We start from the raw sequence: 19,985 nt of genomic DNA, 5'->3' as shown, positions 1-19,985 counted from the left end.
AAAGGGCACAAAACGCTTACACTAAGCTTCCCAACAAACACAGTTCCTCTCCAGCATCCCAACGCCTCTCTTTACTTAATATTGACCCGGTCCACCTACGACATAAAAGTAACAACTTATGCCTTGTCCATAACCTTATCAACGGTCACCTCGACATTGACTTCTCCCTCTTTTTCACCAGAAATACGATCGCAAATACCCGTGGTCACTCTCAAAAATAGGTCAAACCACGAGCCCTAACCACCTTTCGGCAGACCCATGTTTCTAATACTGTAATTAATGACTGGAACTCCTTGCCCCCTAGCATTACTGCCATTACCAACAAATCTCTGTTTCGAATTAAACTTTCTGAACATTTTAACAACATGATTTAAACCTCGATGCATCCCCGTATTTTGTTAATTTTTCAATTATTTTTACCTCTCCGTGTGACGTAGTCCAGGAGAGGTACTGTAACGACCGTAACTGTCTGTGTGTCTGTCTGTCCGTTGTTACACCCACGTGACCGCGTTCGCAGTTTGCGTATCGGAGCAAACGTGTTCGCCATTTCCGAACTGCTTTCACAGTCACGGAAATGGCTCCTCTACTTGAGTTCTCACACCACCATTTGCTGGTCTTTGTCCATCCCACACGGACACCAGTCTGTTCTTACTGGCTTCTAATCACCACCATCTTTTGGTCATCGTCCATCCCACACGGACACCAGTCTGTATCCCTGGCTTCTAACACCACCATCCACTGGTCTTCCGTCTATTCAACATAGACACCAATCTGTATCATTGGCTTCTACTCCATTATCATCGTTCGGTTTTAGGATATACGCGGCGGTCAGCTAGGGTTACGAGAAACGTCTAGCCTCCCTAAGGTGGGATCGCCACCAAAGGTTTTCGCAATTGCGCTTTTTCCTTACTATTACAATGGAAACGAATCGTATAAAGACCCCAAAATTTGAAGAAAGCGGGCTAGAGGGGTACCCTTCACTTTAAACGTCAATATTAGCAAAGTTTGAGATGATAACAGGTATAACTTTATTTTAAACGATTTAACTATCATTAATGTTAATTATTGAAGATTAAAATAATTAAAAATAATTATATTTATTTAAATATTAAAGATAAACCTCTCGTGCAAAGTGAGAGATTATCATCGCCTCCTATATCTACCAAGGCCCGTGCATGCGATATATTTCCTTCATTGCCTCCTATATCTATCAAGGCCCATGCATTGTGATATATTTCATTCATTGCCTCCTATATCTATCAAGGCCCGTGCATTTCGATATACTTTTCAAAACAACAACCAAAATGGGAAGCTCCTCTCAGAAACATAATTTCTTTTCTCCGTATATGAAATGAAATTATGGATAATATTGCGCTCCTTCTTTAATGGTTTGAATCCTTGCCTGTCTATTAATATTTTAAGTAGGAGTAATACGTTTTTAGTGAAGTCTAGAGAGGATAAACATAAGCGAGATTGTTTCGAAAAAAAAAAATACTGCTTCCACTAATGGGTTTATACTCCTTGTTACTGTTGTATAGAGTAATCATGATAAAAGCTTAAAAAATTACGAGACGACAGACCTTTTTTATGCTCTTGTTTTATTCTTAATAAGAATATAAAACATTTATTTTGTATCAAAAAATATTTTTTGGTGCTGAGATTGCTTTAGAAAAATCCAAACGGTTAGGCATTGGTAAAAAAGACATGTGTAAGCTATTTGCAGAGATGATAATTGTTTTACATGTTTTAAATAAGACTGAAGCTTCCACTATTGTGTTTATTCTCCTTGTTTGTTTCACTGAAAACCATCTAGGTGTAGATAACAGCCAGACCAAAAATTTCTTGAGAATTTTTCTTTGCTTGTAGGTTGTTATTTTATCTACCAGAAAATATTTGTGTTTGGAAGTTGGATATTAAGTCAAATTAAGTGGTTGTAAAGAGCCATCAGGTTTTTGCCGCTTCTTTTTGTGAGTATTTGGTTTTTGTATGTAAAATGAAGGAAGATAATGTTGAGAGTAAGGATGAAATGCGGAAGCGCAAAGCGCGGGAAAGGACGAGGGCAAAAAGGTCGACGTTTTCATTGGATACTTAAGTTTATATAATCTTCTCGACACGGAGAGGTAATATTTTGGTTTTCCCAACTTGTTACTTAAGTATTTTCATTGATATTTTAGACCTCTACGTTAACATTATCCTACTCATTGTATACTTTTCTTATTTATATCATAAGTAACATAATAAACATAAGTATGACTCTTACTATTGTAATAATGCAAATTTCAAAATGAAACCTATAATCAACACTAAACACTCTCACTTACATCAGGCCAGGACTTGCAACCCCGTCGAGTACTTCATGCTGGTCTTTGGCGAATGACGTAGTTCTACAATTTTAGCCAATCATAATAAACATCTCCATGAACGTATTTGTGTCGGAAATAGCTCGTCTGCTATTTATTGTACAAGCTCGAGGGGTCGCGGTGTTTGTATGTTTGACTTTGAGATTGCCATAAGTCGGATGTTTCAGCACCAAAAATGATAAACCTTTTGAAGTCTAAATATTCGGTAACTAAACCTATCCAGTGCAATTTTCAACTTCGTAATGTGGTCGCGCTAAACTCGGTAAAAAGCGACATTCAAACCAATTGGTTATTAGAAAACTATTATTCTCTCATTAATAGAACAAAACATTACCATGCAAAGACGGAAGTGCAGGTACTTTCTTTTTAAGGCATCATTGCTCGGTCCACTGATAAATTTCCTGAAGTTGGGATTATTTGGGAAATATACATTCATTTCTGTGTTTCTGAAACTCGAAAATGGACATTTACAACCCATGTTTATTTAAGAAATAAGAAAGTTAAATCCTAAAGACAAACTACTCCCATGATTATACATTTAATATTGCAAAACTCACGAACTTAAACATATTTACTATTATTGTTTAGTAATAAACAATGTGTGTTGTATTTTAAAATCTATATTTTAACACAAATATTCACGTTTTTACTAAGATTTGAACGAACATTATCTATATCAACACCAATGTTGTAAAACAAAGCATTTTAAATTTCGCGCCAAGGAGTAGATTTTCCCGCCATCTACGTGTTGCTGTTGGAAGTAAAACATCCAGTGGTTACAGCGCATGTCAATGGGCGGGGCTTTACCTTTCCCCACTCGGTCTATATCCCACTCTAATTGGCATAACAGTTGCGCGACAGCTTAGAAACCACAATCATTATTCCTTACACTTGCTTTTACACTAAAGTTATGGAAGTGATTGAAGAGTTGAGGAAAAACTCTCAAATTTACATTCACAATAATTTTCAATATCGCAAAAATAATTAAAAAAAAACGGTAAAGTGTATCTCGTGTGCACAAATAGTCCGCAGTGTGGGGCAAGGGCCATAAAAGGTGATGGTAACTTCAAATCCTATAAGTTCAGCTAGCTAATTGGACCAAGTCATCTTGCGACTTATTGCCACTTATCTAACGCCTTTACAAGGCATAGAGGGGTGGTGGCTAGCCCCTATGCCACAGCTAACCGACAGCGCCCTATACTAACTATTACCGTTAACCTCTGCAAGTTTTGATGGAAAGGAGAAACCGGGTTAGACCGTGGAGGAAAACTCCTTTAACAAGCGGGGAGAGAACTTGCAAACTCTACGCAGAAGGATTTCTTTCCAAATCAAGAGATTCAAATCTGATCTTAAAAACGAAGCGACGCAATCTCCAACCGCCGTGAGGTCACTTTTTGACAGCGTTAGTGAGAGGTTAGTAATAGTTTTATTTATTGAACACATTACGCTTTAAGATGTTTGTGATCAACTTTGAATATCAATAAAGAATAATTATATATATATATAATTTTGTATAATTATAGATATCCAAATGTAGATACTGTCGGTTTTGCATCAGTTGAAAGCGGAATGCACAAAAGAAGACGGAAATTAGTGCAAAATGGTATTAATCAAAAATGTCCTGATTAGAATCAAGACCGAAAAAGTTTCGATAAGACTGAGGTTATCACTTGTCTGAAGGATCAGATATTAATTTTTCTTTTTAATTGAAACTTAAATGCATGCTTAAGAAAAAACAACGTTCCATTACCGTTTTCCGTTGAAATAAATTATTTTACTGGTAATCAGTTTCAAAAATTTACTTATCTCGGCTTTTCGACCACAATTCCATTCCCCGAAAACATTTTATCATTACATTAATTACTTTTGGGAGAGTACGTGTATGGTTTTGCGTTTTAAAAGGTTCCTAAAGACGCTACATCCCCATTCGTGACCGGCACGCTTCGCAGTGGAACATTTTAATTATTCTAAAACCAATGTCGCCAAATTCAATAGGGACAGTAACATTTTTACTCGCGGTTTTGCAAAATGATGTAATTTCAAGTGTACTTTTGTGAACCGTCGTATTGTTCTTTCTCATAGTTCAGGGCATGATCAGTGTTACTGACCAATTTCTCTCTCTAGTTTCTAACAATGGTTAGAGACTATTTGATATGGCACGGCACAACGTTATATACATTTGTAAATTCTAAGTAGCACAAAAGGAAAAAGAATCCATTTTTTTTTATATTTTGGTTTGAAATAAATAAACTCATGATAGTAGTTATAACGAACAGAAAGTTAAGGGAATGGCACCGGTAATGAGTAGCAAAAAGAGAGGAAAGTTTGCTTCTAGGTAGCAGAGGGACATGGTAGTGAAAAAGTAATCTAGAATTTTGTTCCTTCAAACCTTAATATATCATGAAAAATTCAAGTGAGGAGGCGGCACTACCTAGAAAGATTGATTTTGGCAGATAACAGCGAAAAAATTATGTTCTACACACACTGGGACTATGGGAGAGTTTCTGGGCCGCAGGTCGCACATGATGAAATTTCAACTCCAGTTTACATCAATTCTCCCTGGTCGTACTAGTAGCAGGTTAAGCTATAGTTTGCTCAGGTCCTGTTAGTCTCGAAAGGGTTATACAGTCCTTGTAACTTTTAAAAGGTTGTTGTCATGGCTAAACAGACCGCTATTACAGTTTTTATTGTTTTATAGGTTATTTTGACACGTTATCTCCCAAAAGTAATTAATGTAATGATAAAATGTTTTCGGGGAATGGAATTGTGGTCGAAAAGCCGAGATAAGTAAATTTTTGAAATTGATTACCAGTAAAATAATTTATTTCAACGGAAAACGGTAATGGAACGTTGTTTTTTCTTAAGCATGCATTTAAGTTTCAATTAAAAAGAAAAATTAATATCTGATCCTTCAGACAAGTGATAACCTCAGTCTTATCGAAACTTTTTCGGTCTTGATTCTAATCAGGACATTTTTGATTAATATCTGTTCCTTCAGTCTTCATTATAATTAAGAATGTTAAGAAACAGATTTACATTTTCAAAATCTGCACTAAGCAGAAACATATATATATAGGGGACCATAACTTTAGCTCAATCAGACATTTATTTATAACGATACTTAAAAAAAAACGTAAATCATTAAAAGTTTGTATTCTTATTGTAATTAACATAATACAATTTTTTACAATAATTTTTTGCCTGGTCCAGTTCAAAAATTAAATCGGAGGGGGGGTCAGTGGTCCACGAGAATACTAAGAAAGATCAAGGATAATCAGACTCCACACATTAAAATTCTAATATTTTAATTATCCACTTCTTTAGTTTAGCAGACGACGGACCAGTTTATTTATTCCAAGTCAGGAAAGTCGCTGGCCTAATGTCCTGTTTAAAAAATACTTATATGGTCACGGACCAGAAAACTCACGTAAACGCGACGCGAATGACGAAAACTACGTATTTTCCGACTGAGGAGAGGCGAAATAGCCCGGCCTCCTTTAACGTCCCCCCTTATATTTTGAAAGTGGGACTGGGACTATGGCGCGCGAATACTTAGGCATCTTATACCTTCTTCCTAGGAAACTAGATATCGCTTCTTGGTAAAACTTTATATTACTAAAACCATGACTTTAAAACATATGTTCCATAAAAAGCTTCATACAGCTTTTGGAAAACAAATTTCAGCACCCACAAGTACCTACAAGCACCCACAAGTACCCACAAGCACCCACAAATACCTACAAGTATCCACAATCACCTACAAGCAGCCACAAGTACCCACAAGAACCCAGAAGTACCTACAAGCACCCACAAGTACCCACAAGAACCTACAAGTACCCACAAGAACCCACAAATACCCACAAGCACCCACAAGTACCCGGGACAAGCACCCGGGGCAAGTACCCACAAGAGCCCACAAATACCCACAAGCACCCACAAGTACCCGGGACAAGCACCCGGGGCAAGTACCCACAAGCACCCACAAGTACCTACAAGCTCCCACAAGTACCTACAAGCACCCACAAGTACCTACAAGTACCCACAAGTACCTACAAGTACCCACAAGTACCTACAAGTATCCACAAGTACCGACAAGTACCCACAAGTACCTACAAGTACCCACAAGTACCCACAAATACCTAAAAGTACCCACAAGTACCTACAAGTACCCATAAGTACCTACAAGCACCCACAAGTACCCACAAGTACCTACAAGTACCCACAAGAACCTACAAGCACCCACAAGCACCTACAAGTATCCACAAGCACCCGGGGCAAGTACCCACAAGCACTCGGGGCAAGTACCCACAAGCACCCACAAGTACCCACAAGTACCTACAAGCACCCACAAGTACCCACAAGTACCTACAAGTACCCACAAGTACCTACAAGTATCCACAAGTACCTACAAGTATCCACAAGTACCTACAAGTACCCACAAGTACCTACAAGTACCCACAAGTACCTACAAGTACCCACAAGTATACCACAAGTACCTACAAGTACCCACAAGTACCTACAAGTACCCATAAGTACCTACAAGCACCCACAAGTACCCACAAATACCCACAAATACCTAAAAGTACCCACAAGTACCTACAAGTACCCATAAGTACCTACAAGTACCTACAAGAACCTACAAGCACCCACAAGCACCTACAAGTATCCACAAGCACCCGGGGCAAGTACCCACAAGCACCCACAAGTACCCATAAGTACCTACAAGCACCCACAAGTACCTACAAGTACCCACAAGTACCTACAAGTACCCATAAGTACCTACAAGCACCCACAAGTACCCACAAGTACCTACAAGTACCTACAAGAACCTACAAGCACCCACAAGCACCTACAAGTATCCACAAGCACCCGGGGCAAGTACCCACAAGCACCCACAAGTACCCATAAGTACCTACAAGCACCCACAAGTACCTACAAGTACCCACAAGTACCTACAAGTACCCATAAGTACCTACAAGCACCCACAAGTACCCACAAGTACCTACAAGAACCTACAAGCACCCACAAGCACCTACAAGTATCCACAAACACCTACAAGCACCCACAAGTACCCACAATTACCCACAAGTACCTACAAGCACCCACAAGTACCCACAAGAACCTACCAGTACCCACAAGAACCCACCAGTACCTACAAGCACCCACAAGTACCTACAAGCACCCACAAGTACCCACAACTACCCACAAGAGCTCACAAGTACCCACAAGAACCCACAAGTACCCACAAGAACCTACAAGTACCCACAAGTACCTACAAGTACCCACAAGTACCTACAAGCACCCACAAGTACCTACAAGCACCCACAAGTACCTACAAGCACCCACAAGTACCTACAAGCACCCACAAGTACCTACAAGTACCCATAAGTACCTACAAGCACCCACAAGTACCCATAAGTACCTAGAAGTACCCACAAGAACCCACAAGTACCCACAAGAACCCACAAGTACCCACAAGAACCCGGGCAAAGCACCTACAAGCACCCAGGCAAAGCACCTACAAGAGCTCAAACGCCATGTTTTTCTTGCTTAATATCCCTCTAACGGCGTGAATCACGACAAAAATGCCGTAAGTCCAATATAAAAAATTAGGGCTAAAATGCGTGTCTCTAACAGTGGTAAAACACCGTAATTCCAATACCCAAAACAACGTAAGTCAAAGTATGTGTTAATAATGATAAAAATCAATACTTAAACTTAATTTATCTTAATGAAACTAAGAAAAGGCACATCTATGGACTGTTATCTTTCATTTAAGATGGTTCCCAAACGTAACGAATGAATAGTTTTCTTTATACACGATCCCAATTAAGGTCATTTTTCAAAAAAATCCCATGTTATCTCTATGGAACAATATAGTATTTTTCACCAAATGTCTGATTAATTTTATGGATTCTAAAAGCACCCTTAACAACTTTTTTCTTTATAGAACTAACTATTAGTTGGATATCTTTGAAATTTTAACCACATAATTAGGGCCCAAATTTTAGTTCACTGGCAAAATTTCAAAGCAGCAAACACAATACGAAAAAAGTTACGGCCAATCAAAGAACCCTCATTAAGCATTAGAGGCAGTATCAAGTCTTATCTAAGAGAGCGACCGCTCTCCTAGAATAAGAACACCCAATCAGTTGGCCGGGGCGGTGGAAAACTCTCCATTTCATTCCATGTCAAAGAGTGGAGAACTGTTTTACGATTCGTTTTTAAACCCCGGTGGTGATGCGGGAGGAACGCTTTTGTTTCTATCTCCGGTATTTACGAACGATATACTTCGAAGAATAACTGTAACACGCTGATGGAACTTTTAAAGTCGTCCCGAGAATGTTCGACCAGTTGTTCACTATCCATGTTGTTGCGTTTGATTCCGTAAGTCATTTAATCATTTACATCCTTACAGAGAACCGTTCTTTTGTAAATACTTAGAATGCTTATAGGCCGAGCTTTATAATGTGTTCTAAATGTATTAAAAATTAAAACTATTTCAGACCTTTCCTATGGCGTATGCTTTGATGACTAGACGAACGATTACAGCGTATGAAACCATCTTAAGGAGCTTAAGGCAGAAATTTCCCGATTTTTTACCAACACTCGTTTTATCCGACTTTGAGCGAGCCACGTTGACGGCATTCAGAAACGTATTCCCACCGGCTACGGAAATTTCTGGTTGTTTTTTTCATTTTACCCAGGTATATCAATTTCACAGTATATATATCAAATGTGTACAAGCGGGTTTTCAAAGGCGCCGCTTGGCATGTGGAGTATCTTTTTTAGGCGATATTTAATTTTCTGGCATCCGCACGCTTCTTACCCTCAACCAGCGCTTTAGAAACAAGTTGGGAAAACCAAAATATTACCTCTCCGAGTCAAGACGACTACTTACAAACTTATTTACCCAGATATGGAAATGTTTCTTAAGTTAAAATTTATGAAATATTAAAGCAGTATACAAAGCACAGCAAATATACTGTAAATCAGACGACATTTTACATCCAATAATGATATACTTGTACACATTAAAATCATCCGATTGGGGAAAAACGGGAAATGAAGAGATAAAACTTTGGAGGGATATTACCTTTACGTGTTTGTAAAGGCCCAATTTTCTACTCCTCAACTGTATGCCCTCTATGTTCAAAGCCATATTCACAACAGGGTTGAATTGTAAACACTATCCTTTCGTTTCATCTCAACGATTTTCTTAGTTTGTCAACATGACTGTTAACGTTACATAACACCAAAGCTTATTTGTGGCTACACACACTGAAAGCAAATGCGTACCATAAAAAGCATGAAAACACGAAGCTATTATCCGATTACGATCAGACCTTTCACTGGTCTGGGCTGCGTTCAGCAGAGCTCACCAAAAAAGACAGCGTATTTTGGAAATGTTTACCGGTAAGGTCTGTCGTCATAGCTTTTCTCCGGTCATCGGCGTTTTATAAATGACGCTAGCGCAATAAAGCGTGCAAGGTACCAAGGCTTTACAAAAATTGTATGATAACATATTTATAGAGATAGATAACAACTTTTATAATTAAAATTAGAAACTAACATCTTTTAAAATTCTCGCGTTATCAACTGGTTTCACGCCAATTAAATAGCTATAGTCCCATAGTGCTATTTGTATTAATTCCTCCATGGTTTTTTCGCCAAGCTGAGAACTATGCGTTTTACGTCACGTTATCCAAAGAGCCGACTATTTTCTTTGAAGACCGCGCTAGCTCAGCGCTAAGAACCGTGACGACAAAATTCAAAAACGTTGATGCATGCCTGAGCCCGACATCTAAAAGACCCTTGCACACTGTTTATCATTTCCGGATGTTCTCGAATATTCGCCGCAGCATGTTGAATGCGCTCCCAAAGAACGTCTCTTGTTGGCACTGGTGAAAAGTAAACCATGGCTTTCATGGTTCTCCACAAGAAAAAATCCAGTGGATTTAAATCTGGAGAACGGGGAGGCCACAGCACTGGTCCAGCGCGTCCTATCCATCTTCCTGGGTATTGTTCGTTTAGAAATTCCCGAACCGCACGACTGTAGCGCGCGGGAGCACCATCCTGCAGGATCCACATGCGTGCTCGGGTAGCCAAAGGGACGTCTTCCAATAGTAAAGGTAGATCTTGACGTGGTGGAAGCATAAACGAACCAACAAGATGGTTGCCAACAAGTCCGGCCCAGACATTTATGGAAAACTGGTGCTGATGACTTCCTTCTCGAGTTAGATGAGGGTTTTCTGCAGTCCAGTAGTGCAAATTGTGAAGGTTTATTATGCCTGTTTTGGAAAAATTCGCTTCATCCATGGAAAGAATGCTTGACAGGAAGTTCGGATCGTTTGCGTCGCGTTGTAATAACCAACGGCTGAAATTAACTCGCTGTGGATAGTCATTTGGTGTTAACTCCTGAACTCGCTGGTAATGATAAGGCCTTAGTCCGTTCGATCTAATAACTCTCCAGACGCGGGATTGTGGTATACCCGTGAAATGAGCGATTAGCCGGGTGCTTACCGTTGGGTCCTCAATGACGTAGTTCATTATCTCGTCTTCTTGGTGATCACGAACAATACCGCGATCCCTAACGCCTAGGCCACGATTAACCGCGCCAGTTTCCCGTAATCGTCGATCAACATTGAGGAACGTGCGAGGGTCTGGTGCTCGTCTCCTAGGAAATCGTTCAGCGTACCTTAGCGCAGCTTCGTTCGCGTTACCACGACATTCCCCTAACCATAAATGCATGTCCGCGTATTCGTTATTCGTAAAATTATTAAACGCTCGGTTCGCCAGTGCGGACTTTAATAAGTTCTATCTATTCAGAATAATTTATCGAGTACAAATAAATTTTCACTGCTTCAGCAGGGAAACTAAAGGCGTTTAAATACTTCAAAATAAGCCCAAAAATGACTTTTAATAGGTATTTTGGTCTAATAGAAGCCGGATTCATAAGGAAAAATTGAAATAAAAAATAACTGGCCTATTTCATTGCGTTTGAGAGTCCTCTAAATCCGTAATCTACGCCGTGGGAAATTTGTATTTTCACCAATTAGTAAACGAAACCAACGTCTCGTTTTACTAACGAACAATACCCAGGAAGATGGATAGGACGCGCTGGACCAGTGCTGTGGCCTCCCCGTTCTCCAGATTTAAATCCACTGGATTTTTTCTTGTGGGGAACCATGAAAGCCATGGTTTACTTTTCACCAGTGCCAACAAGAGACGTTCTATGGGAGCGCATTCAACATGCTGCGGCAAACATTCGAGAACATCCGGAAATGATAAACAGTGCATGTGCAAGGGTCTTTTAGACGTCGGGCTCAGGCATGCATCAACGCCAATGGTGCTCATTATGAGCAACTTCTTTCATTAGTCGTTGAAGACCTTTTGTTGCAATTTAATTCTTTTGTTTCAATTTAATTCGTTTGTTACATCGAAATAAAGAAATATCCAAAAAAATTTATTGAAAGTACTTTTTATGCTTCGTCTGAAGAGGGTGGAAAGCTCTAGCGGAAGCTTGGAGGCAAAAATGTGAATTTGAAATTAAGAACTTCTCAAATTGGCAATCACTGATAATAGCTCATTTTAAACTTCTTTCTTCACCTTTTGTTTAATACCCTCTTCAGACGACAACCAAAATCGCTTTACGACCTGTTTGTTTGTTTTTTTTTTCAAAAGTAATAAGTGTATTAAACAAGCTTTCTTATTAGACGAAGATTTTACGAACCGTCTGAAGGGGGTATTAGGGCCCAAATGGGCCCGGAGTTTAAGGGCTTGTAACTCTGTAACGGTTCGGTTTAGACCAAAACCGCTCAGGAAAATTAGACTCCAAATTTTGCAAGGAATCTACTGTTGCAAGGAACGCATACATCTCTGAATCACCCTGTATAATCTAAGCCTAATTATTTAAAAGTGTATTTAACTTTCGGCTCACTCTGAACCGTTAATGTCTCTGCATTACAGAAACGAATACCAAAACCCAAGCGTTTACTATTTGGTTCACTAGGCCTATTGACAAATAAAAGTTCATTTGACCAACATAGTAGCGTTGTGCTTGTATTCACTTTAGAAAGGATTATGCTATAAACAGATGTAGTATAGCTTAAGTAATATATAAACATTCATTTTAAATAATAATATTAAAAAAATCTTTGGAATATCAAAATGAAATAGAGCTATAAAGGTACAAAAGTACTAAATACATCATAATTACGAAAAATATTTCCACATATTCACTTTATATTAAGGATAAAGGGAATATTATGGTTCTGTAGGATTCCTTTACACATCAAAACAAAACGAACTTCTAACGCAGCGCACTACTGTAACAACGGACGGACACACACAGACAAAAACATAGACTGCTTTTTAACTCTTTCCGTATTAATTTTGAATTGAGAAACAAGATTATCTTAAATATTAAAATAAATATAATTAATATTTAATATTTTCTTCGTTAGTTATTCGCCTTATTGAACGTTACATCGTTTTAAAAAAGAACAATTAAACATTCTTGAGAGACTTGACTAATATTGGCATTTGAAATGAAGCATACGCCGGTTGCTTCGCCTTAATCAAATAGGTAGTATATAAGGGTGTCGAACTACAGTTAAAAGCAAGAACAACCGCAATTGCGAAAACCTATCGTGGACAACCCACCCTAGGGAGGCTAGACGTTTCTCGTAACCCTAGCTGATCGCCGCGAATGTCTTAAACCCAACGATGACGATGGAGTAGAAGCCAGGTGTGCAGACTGGTGTCCATGTGGGATGGACAAAAACAAAGACCAGAAGATGGTGGTGTAGAAGCCAGGTGTGCAGACTGGTGTCCATGTGGGATGGACAAAAACGAAGACCAGAAGATGGTAGTGTAGAAGCCAGGTGTGCAGACTGGTGTTCTTTGTGGGATGGACAAAAACAAAGACCAGGAGATGGTGGTGTTAGAAGCCAGTGTGTACAGACTGGTGTCCATGTGGGATGGACAATGACCTGAAGATGGTGGTGTTAGAAGCCAGTAAGTACAGACTGGTGTCCATGTGGGATGGACAAAACAAAGACCAGAAGATGGTGGTGATAGAAGCCAGTGTGTACAGACTGGTGTCCATGTGGGATGGACAATGACCAGAACATGGTGGTGGTTAGAAGCCAGTATGTACAGACTGGTGTCAATGTGGGATGGACGAAGGCCGTAAGATGGTGGTGATTAGAAGCCAGTAAGTACAGACTGGTGTCCGTGTGGGATGGACAAAGACCAGAAGATGGTGGTGTGAGAACTCAAGTAGAGTAGCCATTTCCGTGACTGTGAAAGCAATTCGGAAATGGCGAACACGTTTGCTCCGATTTGGAAACTGCGAACGCGGTCACGTGGGTGTAACAACAGACACACACACAGACAGACACACACGATCGTTACAGAACCTCTCCGTGACATACGTCACTCGGAGAGGTAAAAACCCAGCTCTAATAAAAGCTAGTGATCCCTTGGTGATAAAATTTTGCATATTGATTTTTAAGAGTGTGATATTGTTATTTAGGCTATTTGGAAAAACGTTGTTAGTGTGGGGTTGCGAGACTTGTACACAACCAATGACGTTGTGAAAAATATTGTACGAATGATGATGGCGGTGGCTTTACTGCCATCAGAAGTTCATAATAACTCCCCTTCGGGGGGGGGGACAGTGAGCACAAAAATAGAGGAGAGTCGGAGAGACCAAATTCTCCGTCAGCTCCCCTTTCAAAAACGTTACCAGTGCCAGTGGCTCTCTAGGAGCGTGGCGCACATGCGCAATCGGCGCAACCGAGAGAGAAAAAAGTCAGAGAAGTTTGTTTACATTATTACGGCCGAGGCTTGAGTTTTACGGTGTCGGTGTTTCGCTGATACTCCGATACTCGAGCCGCTTCGCGAATCGTGCGTGCCTACAGTGCTTCGGCGACGGTAATTAGCAAATTTGTTTCTTGTTTTTAATCTACTGACCCTTACCAGTGTTTTATTTTTTAACCTCTCAATATTCAAAGAAAAATAATAAATATGGTTATAATAAAGTAAATAATCCATCTTTACATAGGTCAAATCTAGTTTTATGTTTGGGGAATGCCGGAATGAAATGAATTTAATATCGGGGCTACAGTTTTTCGTATTATTGTTACAGTTTTTGTAACAACATTTCTTATAGGAAACCATTATTAGGCTTACAAAGTATTAAAAATTGTAAATTAACCGTAGACAAAGCTACAGTAACCACGCTGAATGCTGATCTCTAGTGTGTAATGTTAGCGTCTCTCTAACCGCATTTTCGGGTTTACCCTTTTTGAATTTCCCTCTCAGAGGATCACGTGACGTCTTACTCCTCGGCGGTGCGCCGAGGTAGATGCGCGTAAGAGCCATGGTGCCCGGCCGTTACAAAGTACCTTCCCCCTTCTATCTCTGACTCTCGTTTGGATAATATGCTCCCTGGGGAGGAGTACGAAACTGGTTAAAAAGCCCGTAACAACAAAGTTTCGCCGTAAAGCTCAGCGGATTTATACACCGCTTAACTCCCAAGAAATAGTTACCCCAATGTTTAGCGCCCACGCGGCACGCGCATTAATTTCCCATATTCCGGGTTAGCACTATTTTTATCTTGTGATTTTGGGAGCGAAAATGGCTCGTGAGTCGCGTCTGTCGGCGCGGTCAGCCGCGGTTGTACATTAAGCCTTGGCTAAGAAGTTGGCTTTGCGATGGTTTCTACTTTTTTACAAAACATTTAAACGATAGTCATTAATGTTTTCTTGTGATATGTGTGAGAATTCCGTGGTTAAATTAAAGCGGTATGGACAAATTGATTCCCAGTATCTTTAATATAAGAATTCATAAGAATTCCATCGTGTTTCTACGTCCACATACTCGCCATTTTTAACGACGGAGATCCCAGCTAACGGAAGTTTTGGAACGAAAACCAAGGAGTATAGATACTACTACAATCTACTGTAAAGTTGTATGTCCATCAACAGGCCAGTTCTTTATATGCGCAACGAAAAATTCTTGTTGCTCTATGGCAAGTTTCGTACTTCCCCCCCGAAGGGGGGTTATTATGAACTCCTGCTGCCATCAAACCGAATTTGGGAAGGCGAACGCACTCTAAGGTACGAGATACACCAGGCAGAACAAGAAGACAGGGAAATAGCTCGTTTGAATCCGTTAATGGCATATTTCATGACGACATGGCTTATTGGTAATGGACCCAACGTCATATCTGTTTATGGTCATCATCGAAGAACGAATAATAACGTTGAGAGTTTTCATAACCAATTAAACAGGAGCGTAGGCGCTATTCACTTAAATGTTTTCTTCTTTTTGGGTGAGTCAAAAATCTGCTACTCCATTCCATCAAATAATTTTAAGACTATTTCTAAATTGCAAAAAATTTTGTTCTAAATTTTGATATCTTAATTGTCACCTCTTGGACGGCTTCTATGGAAATTTTACATGGTATCACCCATTTTCCTTGCCTATTAAGGAAGCTGTTAAATTGGGATTTAGAAATCAACCTAATTCCATGGCTCAAACGAACTTTCCTGTACTTTTTCATTGGTCACTTTGGATCGCCTTAAAGATGTTGAAAGTATTTACAAAAAGGAGTACACAAGATTGGACAACGGAGCCCAGATTGCGAGGCCACGGAAAAAAAAACATTTGTCTAATGACAAAAGAACCGTTAGCTGTAACGAAAAATTAGAGCAAAATCGGTACACCATCAGGGAATTTCTACGCGTGGCAAGTCACGTAATTGCAGAATTCACTGTGCCGATTCCTTCGGCCAAACCTATTCGTCCAGTTCTTGCCCCATCCCCCGGTCCAGTGCCGGTACTTGATGGCACCAGGAGTTGACCCAGATCCGGCCCCAGCCGTCGGTCGAATCCAGGTCCCAGAAATAGGCAATTTGTGCACGGTATGCATGGTAAATAGAAGAAATACTGTGTTTGTTCCATGTGGCCATACTTGCGCCTGCGAAAGATGTAAAGACAGGATCATGAATAATGATGTGCAAAATAGGAAGTGCCCATATTGCAGGACCCTCGCCTCAGCAGCTTACAGGACTTTCAACCCCTAACTGCAGTTGATTTTTTCCGAAGCCAAAGATGTTAATCTCGACGACGACGATGTAGGTTGCTGGCCTTCTACTATGACCGACGAAGTCAGAACGCTTCTAGTACGTCGCGGATCTGACTCAGTACAGCACATAGATTGCAAATTTGCCGATGTTGTTCGCTCAGGGACTTCAACGAAAGGCGGTACCCGAAAACTAACCAGAGAGTGGTTCTACAAACCATTATCTAACGGTGAAAAGGTTCTCCGAACATGGATAGTGTACTCGCCTTTGAAACAATCCTTGTATTGTTTCTTTTGCAAGCTGTTTGGCAATTCCGGCTCGAACTTCGCATCAGAACAAGGATTCAACAAATGGTGGAAGCTAAATCGAAGAATCGGAGACCCTGAGAACAGCCCGGACCTTAAGCAGAGCTTCTTGAAATGGAAGGTTTTGGAAGTTCGCCTGAACCGTAAAGCAACCATCGATCACAAACAACAAGAAGTTTTCGAAAGTGAGGAGAAGAAGTGGAGAGATGTACTGTACCGGTTGCTGGATCAGGGGTAAATAACGAAAGGAGTTAGAGACGCTAGCTTCCGTAGTGTAGAATACAGTGGGACCTTGAAACGTCATAGAATTTGTAACTAACGTAGTGCCATCTTTGGAACTCTATTGTAAATAAGACCAGAACCTTAAAAGTTTTGCCTTAAAATCTCGCGCCGCAAGGTATTCTGGGTAAAGTAAAATGGCGGGTGTCGATGTTGTGAAGTCGTCTCATAAATCAACCCAATATAATTATTATATTCAATCACGAGTAAATAGCGATTCAAAGGAGAAAGATAAGTCAACAATTTGCAATTTGAAGCCGGGTAAATCCCCAAAATGTGTTCAAACTTGTTTTGCCGTAAGTGCGCGGTTACAGAGTCGGCCCAGTGAGCCAAGGCTTAGTGATTTTTCCGAGTCAGTGCTAGTGGGAACTGTGGGATCAGGATCATCGACTGTATCTGTGACTAAAGAAATTAAAACAACTAAAACTGTATTGAAGGATGCAAAAACAACATTTAATTCTATTTCATTATCGGATAAGGAATTTACCGACTTTAAAGTTGCATGTTTCTAATTCAAGTGCAACTTAATGAATAAACTTTACTCTAAGCCTAATTGTCACTCAGTCGTAAGCAGACGAACACTAGCAGACAGGAGGAAATCTAAATCCCATCATGACTTTCGAAACTTTGCTGCCACGCTATTGGTTGGAAAATATCATACTTATTTTGAATTATAGGCGGCGCGACCGAGGAGTTTTCTCTTTTCTGTGTCTACGTTTGAAAGTCCCACTGTATTCTACACTACGGTAGCTAGCGTCTCTTACTCCTTTCGTTATTTACCCCTGGCTGGATATTATCCAGTTCTTAGCCAAACAGAATCTGGCCTTCAGAGGACATCGAGAAGACATTCGAGGAGATGATAGTGGTAATCGCGGGAACTTTCTGGAGTTAGTGCACCTCCTAGCTAAATATGACCCTCTTCTAATGGAACACCTGACAAAGATAAAGCTGGGAGCAAGAGTCCCAGTTTCGTATCTATCTCCAGAAACCCAGAATGAATTTATAAACATACTGGGACAGCAAGTTCGATCCACCATCATCCGTCGTATTCAAGAAGCTAAATATTATTGCGTAATCTTCGATAGTACACCAGACATCTCTCACAAAGACCAAATGAGCCTGTTCTGCGATACGTACATATCGAAGGAGAAAAGGTCGCCGTGGTAGAATCTTTCATCGACTTCTTCGAACCAAAAGGAAAAAATGCAGAAGATCTCAGCAACGATATAATCGCGAAGATAACATCAGACGGACTGGACATACAGAATCTGAGAGGACAGGCTTATGACAACGCTGCCACAATGTCAGGGATCCACAATGGAGTTCAAGCCCGGATTAAAGCACTCAATCCGAAAGCTACATTCGTTGCATGCACAAACCACTCACTCAACTTGGCTGGGGTACACGCTGCTTCTGAATCAGTGAATTTCGTGACGTTTTTAGAACTCTGGAGAAGCTATTTGCCTTCTTTTCTGCATCAACTGCTCGGTGGAACGCTTTGGTTGCTGTCACAGGTCAAGCAGTGAAACGAGTCACTGAAACGCGCCGGAGCGCTAGACATGAAGCTGTCAAGACGCTTAAAAATAAGTTTGAGAAAGTTCTTGAGGTACTCGAAGAATTGACGGATTCATCTCAAAGTTCCGAAACAAGATCGGGAGCCAGTCTTCTTCTGACAGCCATGCAGTCATTCAACTTCCTCACTTTTCTTGGCTTTTGGGCTGCAGTGCTACCTGAAGTAGATGACGCACAGATTTACCTGCAGCAACGAGGACTGAGTGTGGAGAAGTGTGCGCAGAAACTCTGCTCTTTAAAAGCTGTCCTTGTGGAAAGTAGAGACCGTTTAGTCCAAGACGCAATCGACTTTGCTAAGACTCTCTGCGAAAAACTCGGAATCGAACTCAAAACGAGAAGAATTCGCAGGAAAAAACGCATGCCTGGCGATGAATCCGCAGATGCAGCTTTGTCTCACGAGCAGGAACTCCATCGAGAGGTGTTCGCATCATTTGACAAGATCATTCAAGAAATGACGACTCGATTTCAGCAAGTTCAAGAAATAGCGGACAAGTTCGGATTTTTGACGCCAGCGAAACTTTTGGACAGCAAGTACGAGTGTGATCTTTCCCATGTATTAGAAGACATAGACAAGGACGAGTTTCAGATCGAGCGGAAGCGTCTCCGGCAGTTTGTCGCCAGTTCTGAATCAGAGGAAGATATAAGGGGAAAAGGACCACCGGAGCTCCTCAAGCTCTTTCAAAAACTGAATCTGGGAATTTCGGTTCCAAATATAGTCATCTCGATTCGTATATATTTGACTATGGCAATTAGTGTCGCTAGTTGTGAGAGAACTTTTTCGAAGTTGAAACTAATCAAAAATTAACTCAGATCCACTGAGCTACACTAGACTATCAAACTTGGCTATATTGTCGATTGAACAAGAATTGGCTGCAAATATTGATTTTGACAAAGCTATTTCTGACTTCGCTTCTCGTAAGGCCCGTAGAATCCGTTTGTGAAACCGCTGATCCTATTTTACCTTCAATAAAAGATACCTCATTGCCTGTGAAATGATGTCTCGAAATTTAATTTTAATTAGGTATTGAATGGGGGTGGAAAAATGGGTCTCCCGCCCCGGGCGCCGAGATGGCACGCTACGCCACTGTATATAATTAATGTTTTATAATGAACTTTCACACGAATAATTTACCTTGTTGTTTTCGTTCATGTTAAAAAAACTTTTAACATATCTATGTAGAAAGAGGGGAATAGAAGGCTTGGCTGGAGTGTTCTCGCTTTCAAAGTTTACCTCTAAGCTTCCGGTTTGCGCGCGCATCTTGCTCTGCCCTCTTATTGGTTGAAATACCGTGAACCGGATATAAGGTGGAAAATATAACAAATAAATAAAAAAAGAAAAGCGAGAACACCCAAAATGCACGGCAATAGCCGCTA

General features: G+C 40.3%; 1 protein-coding gene and 1 long non-coding RNA gene across 2 annotated transcripts; one reads left to right on the top strand and one right to left on the bottom strand.

The window, feature by feature from the left end:
- Nucleotides 1–1,595: 1,595 nt before the first annotated feature.
- LOC149719859 (uncharacterized) lies at nucleotides 1,596–4,043 on the bottom strand. The gene is made up of 3 exons (XR_016376291.1): nucleotides 2,695–4,043; nucleotides 2,322–2,613; nucleotides 1,596–1,879 (listed from the first exon to the last, which is right to left on the bottom strand). It is a non-coding gene; the product is annotated as an uncharacterized LOC149719859 (long non-coding RNA).
- Nucleotides 4,044–13,983: 9,940 nt separating this feature from the next.
- LOC149719858 (uncharacterized) lies at nucleotides 13,984–19,552 on the top strand. The gene is made up of 9 exons (XM_089863257.1): nucleotides 13,984–14,043; nucleotides 15,426–15,665; nucleotides 16,138–16,302; nucleotides 16,462–16,994; nucleotides 17,764–17,785; nucleotides 17,841–18,062; nucleotides 18,125–18,342; nucleotides 18,483–19,375; nucleotides 19,422–19,552. Exons 1-9 carry the CDS (start codon nucleotides 13,984–13,986, stop codon nucleotides 19,550–19,552), a joined length of 2,484 nt encoding a protein of 827 aa, XP_089719383.1.
- The last annotated feature ends 433 nt before the right edge of the window (nucleotides 19,553–19,985 follow it).

The sequence above is a fragment of the Phalangium opilio genome, unplaced genomic scaffold (assembly GCF_054372755.1).
Source record: "Phalangium opilio isolate 3A_F unplaced genomic scaffold, DU_Popi_V2 ptg000002l_1, whole genome shotgun sequence".
Classification (NCBI taxonomy): Eukaryota; Metazoa; Arthropoda; class Arachnida; order Opiliones; family Phalangiidae; genus Phalangium; species Phalangium opilio.
The sequence above is the reverse complement of the archived record's forward strand: the minus strand, read 5'-3'. Positions and strand labels throughout refer to the sequence as shown.

What these genes read in the sequence shown, in the direction of transcription:
- LOC149719858 (XM_089863257.1), top strand. Translation starts at nt 13,984, where the DNA reads ATGGCGGTGGCTTTACTGCCATCAGAAGTTCATAATAACTCCCCTTCG. An exon ending in ATTTGTGCACGGTATGCATG is followed by an intron (nt 16,303 to 16,461) that starts GTAAATAGAAGA and finishes CCCTAACTGCAG; the next exon opens with TTGATTTTTTCCGAAGCCAA. An exon ending in CCACTGTATTCTACACTACG is followed by an intron (nt 17,786 to 17,840) that starts GTAGCTAGCGTC and finishes GATATTATCCAG; the next exon opens with TTCTTAGCCAAACAGAATCT.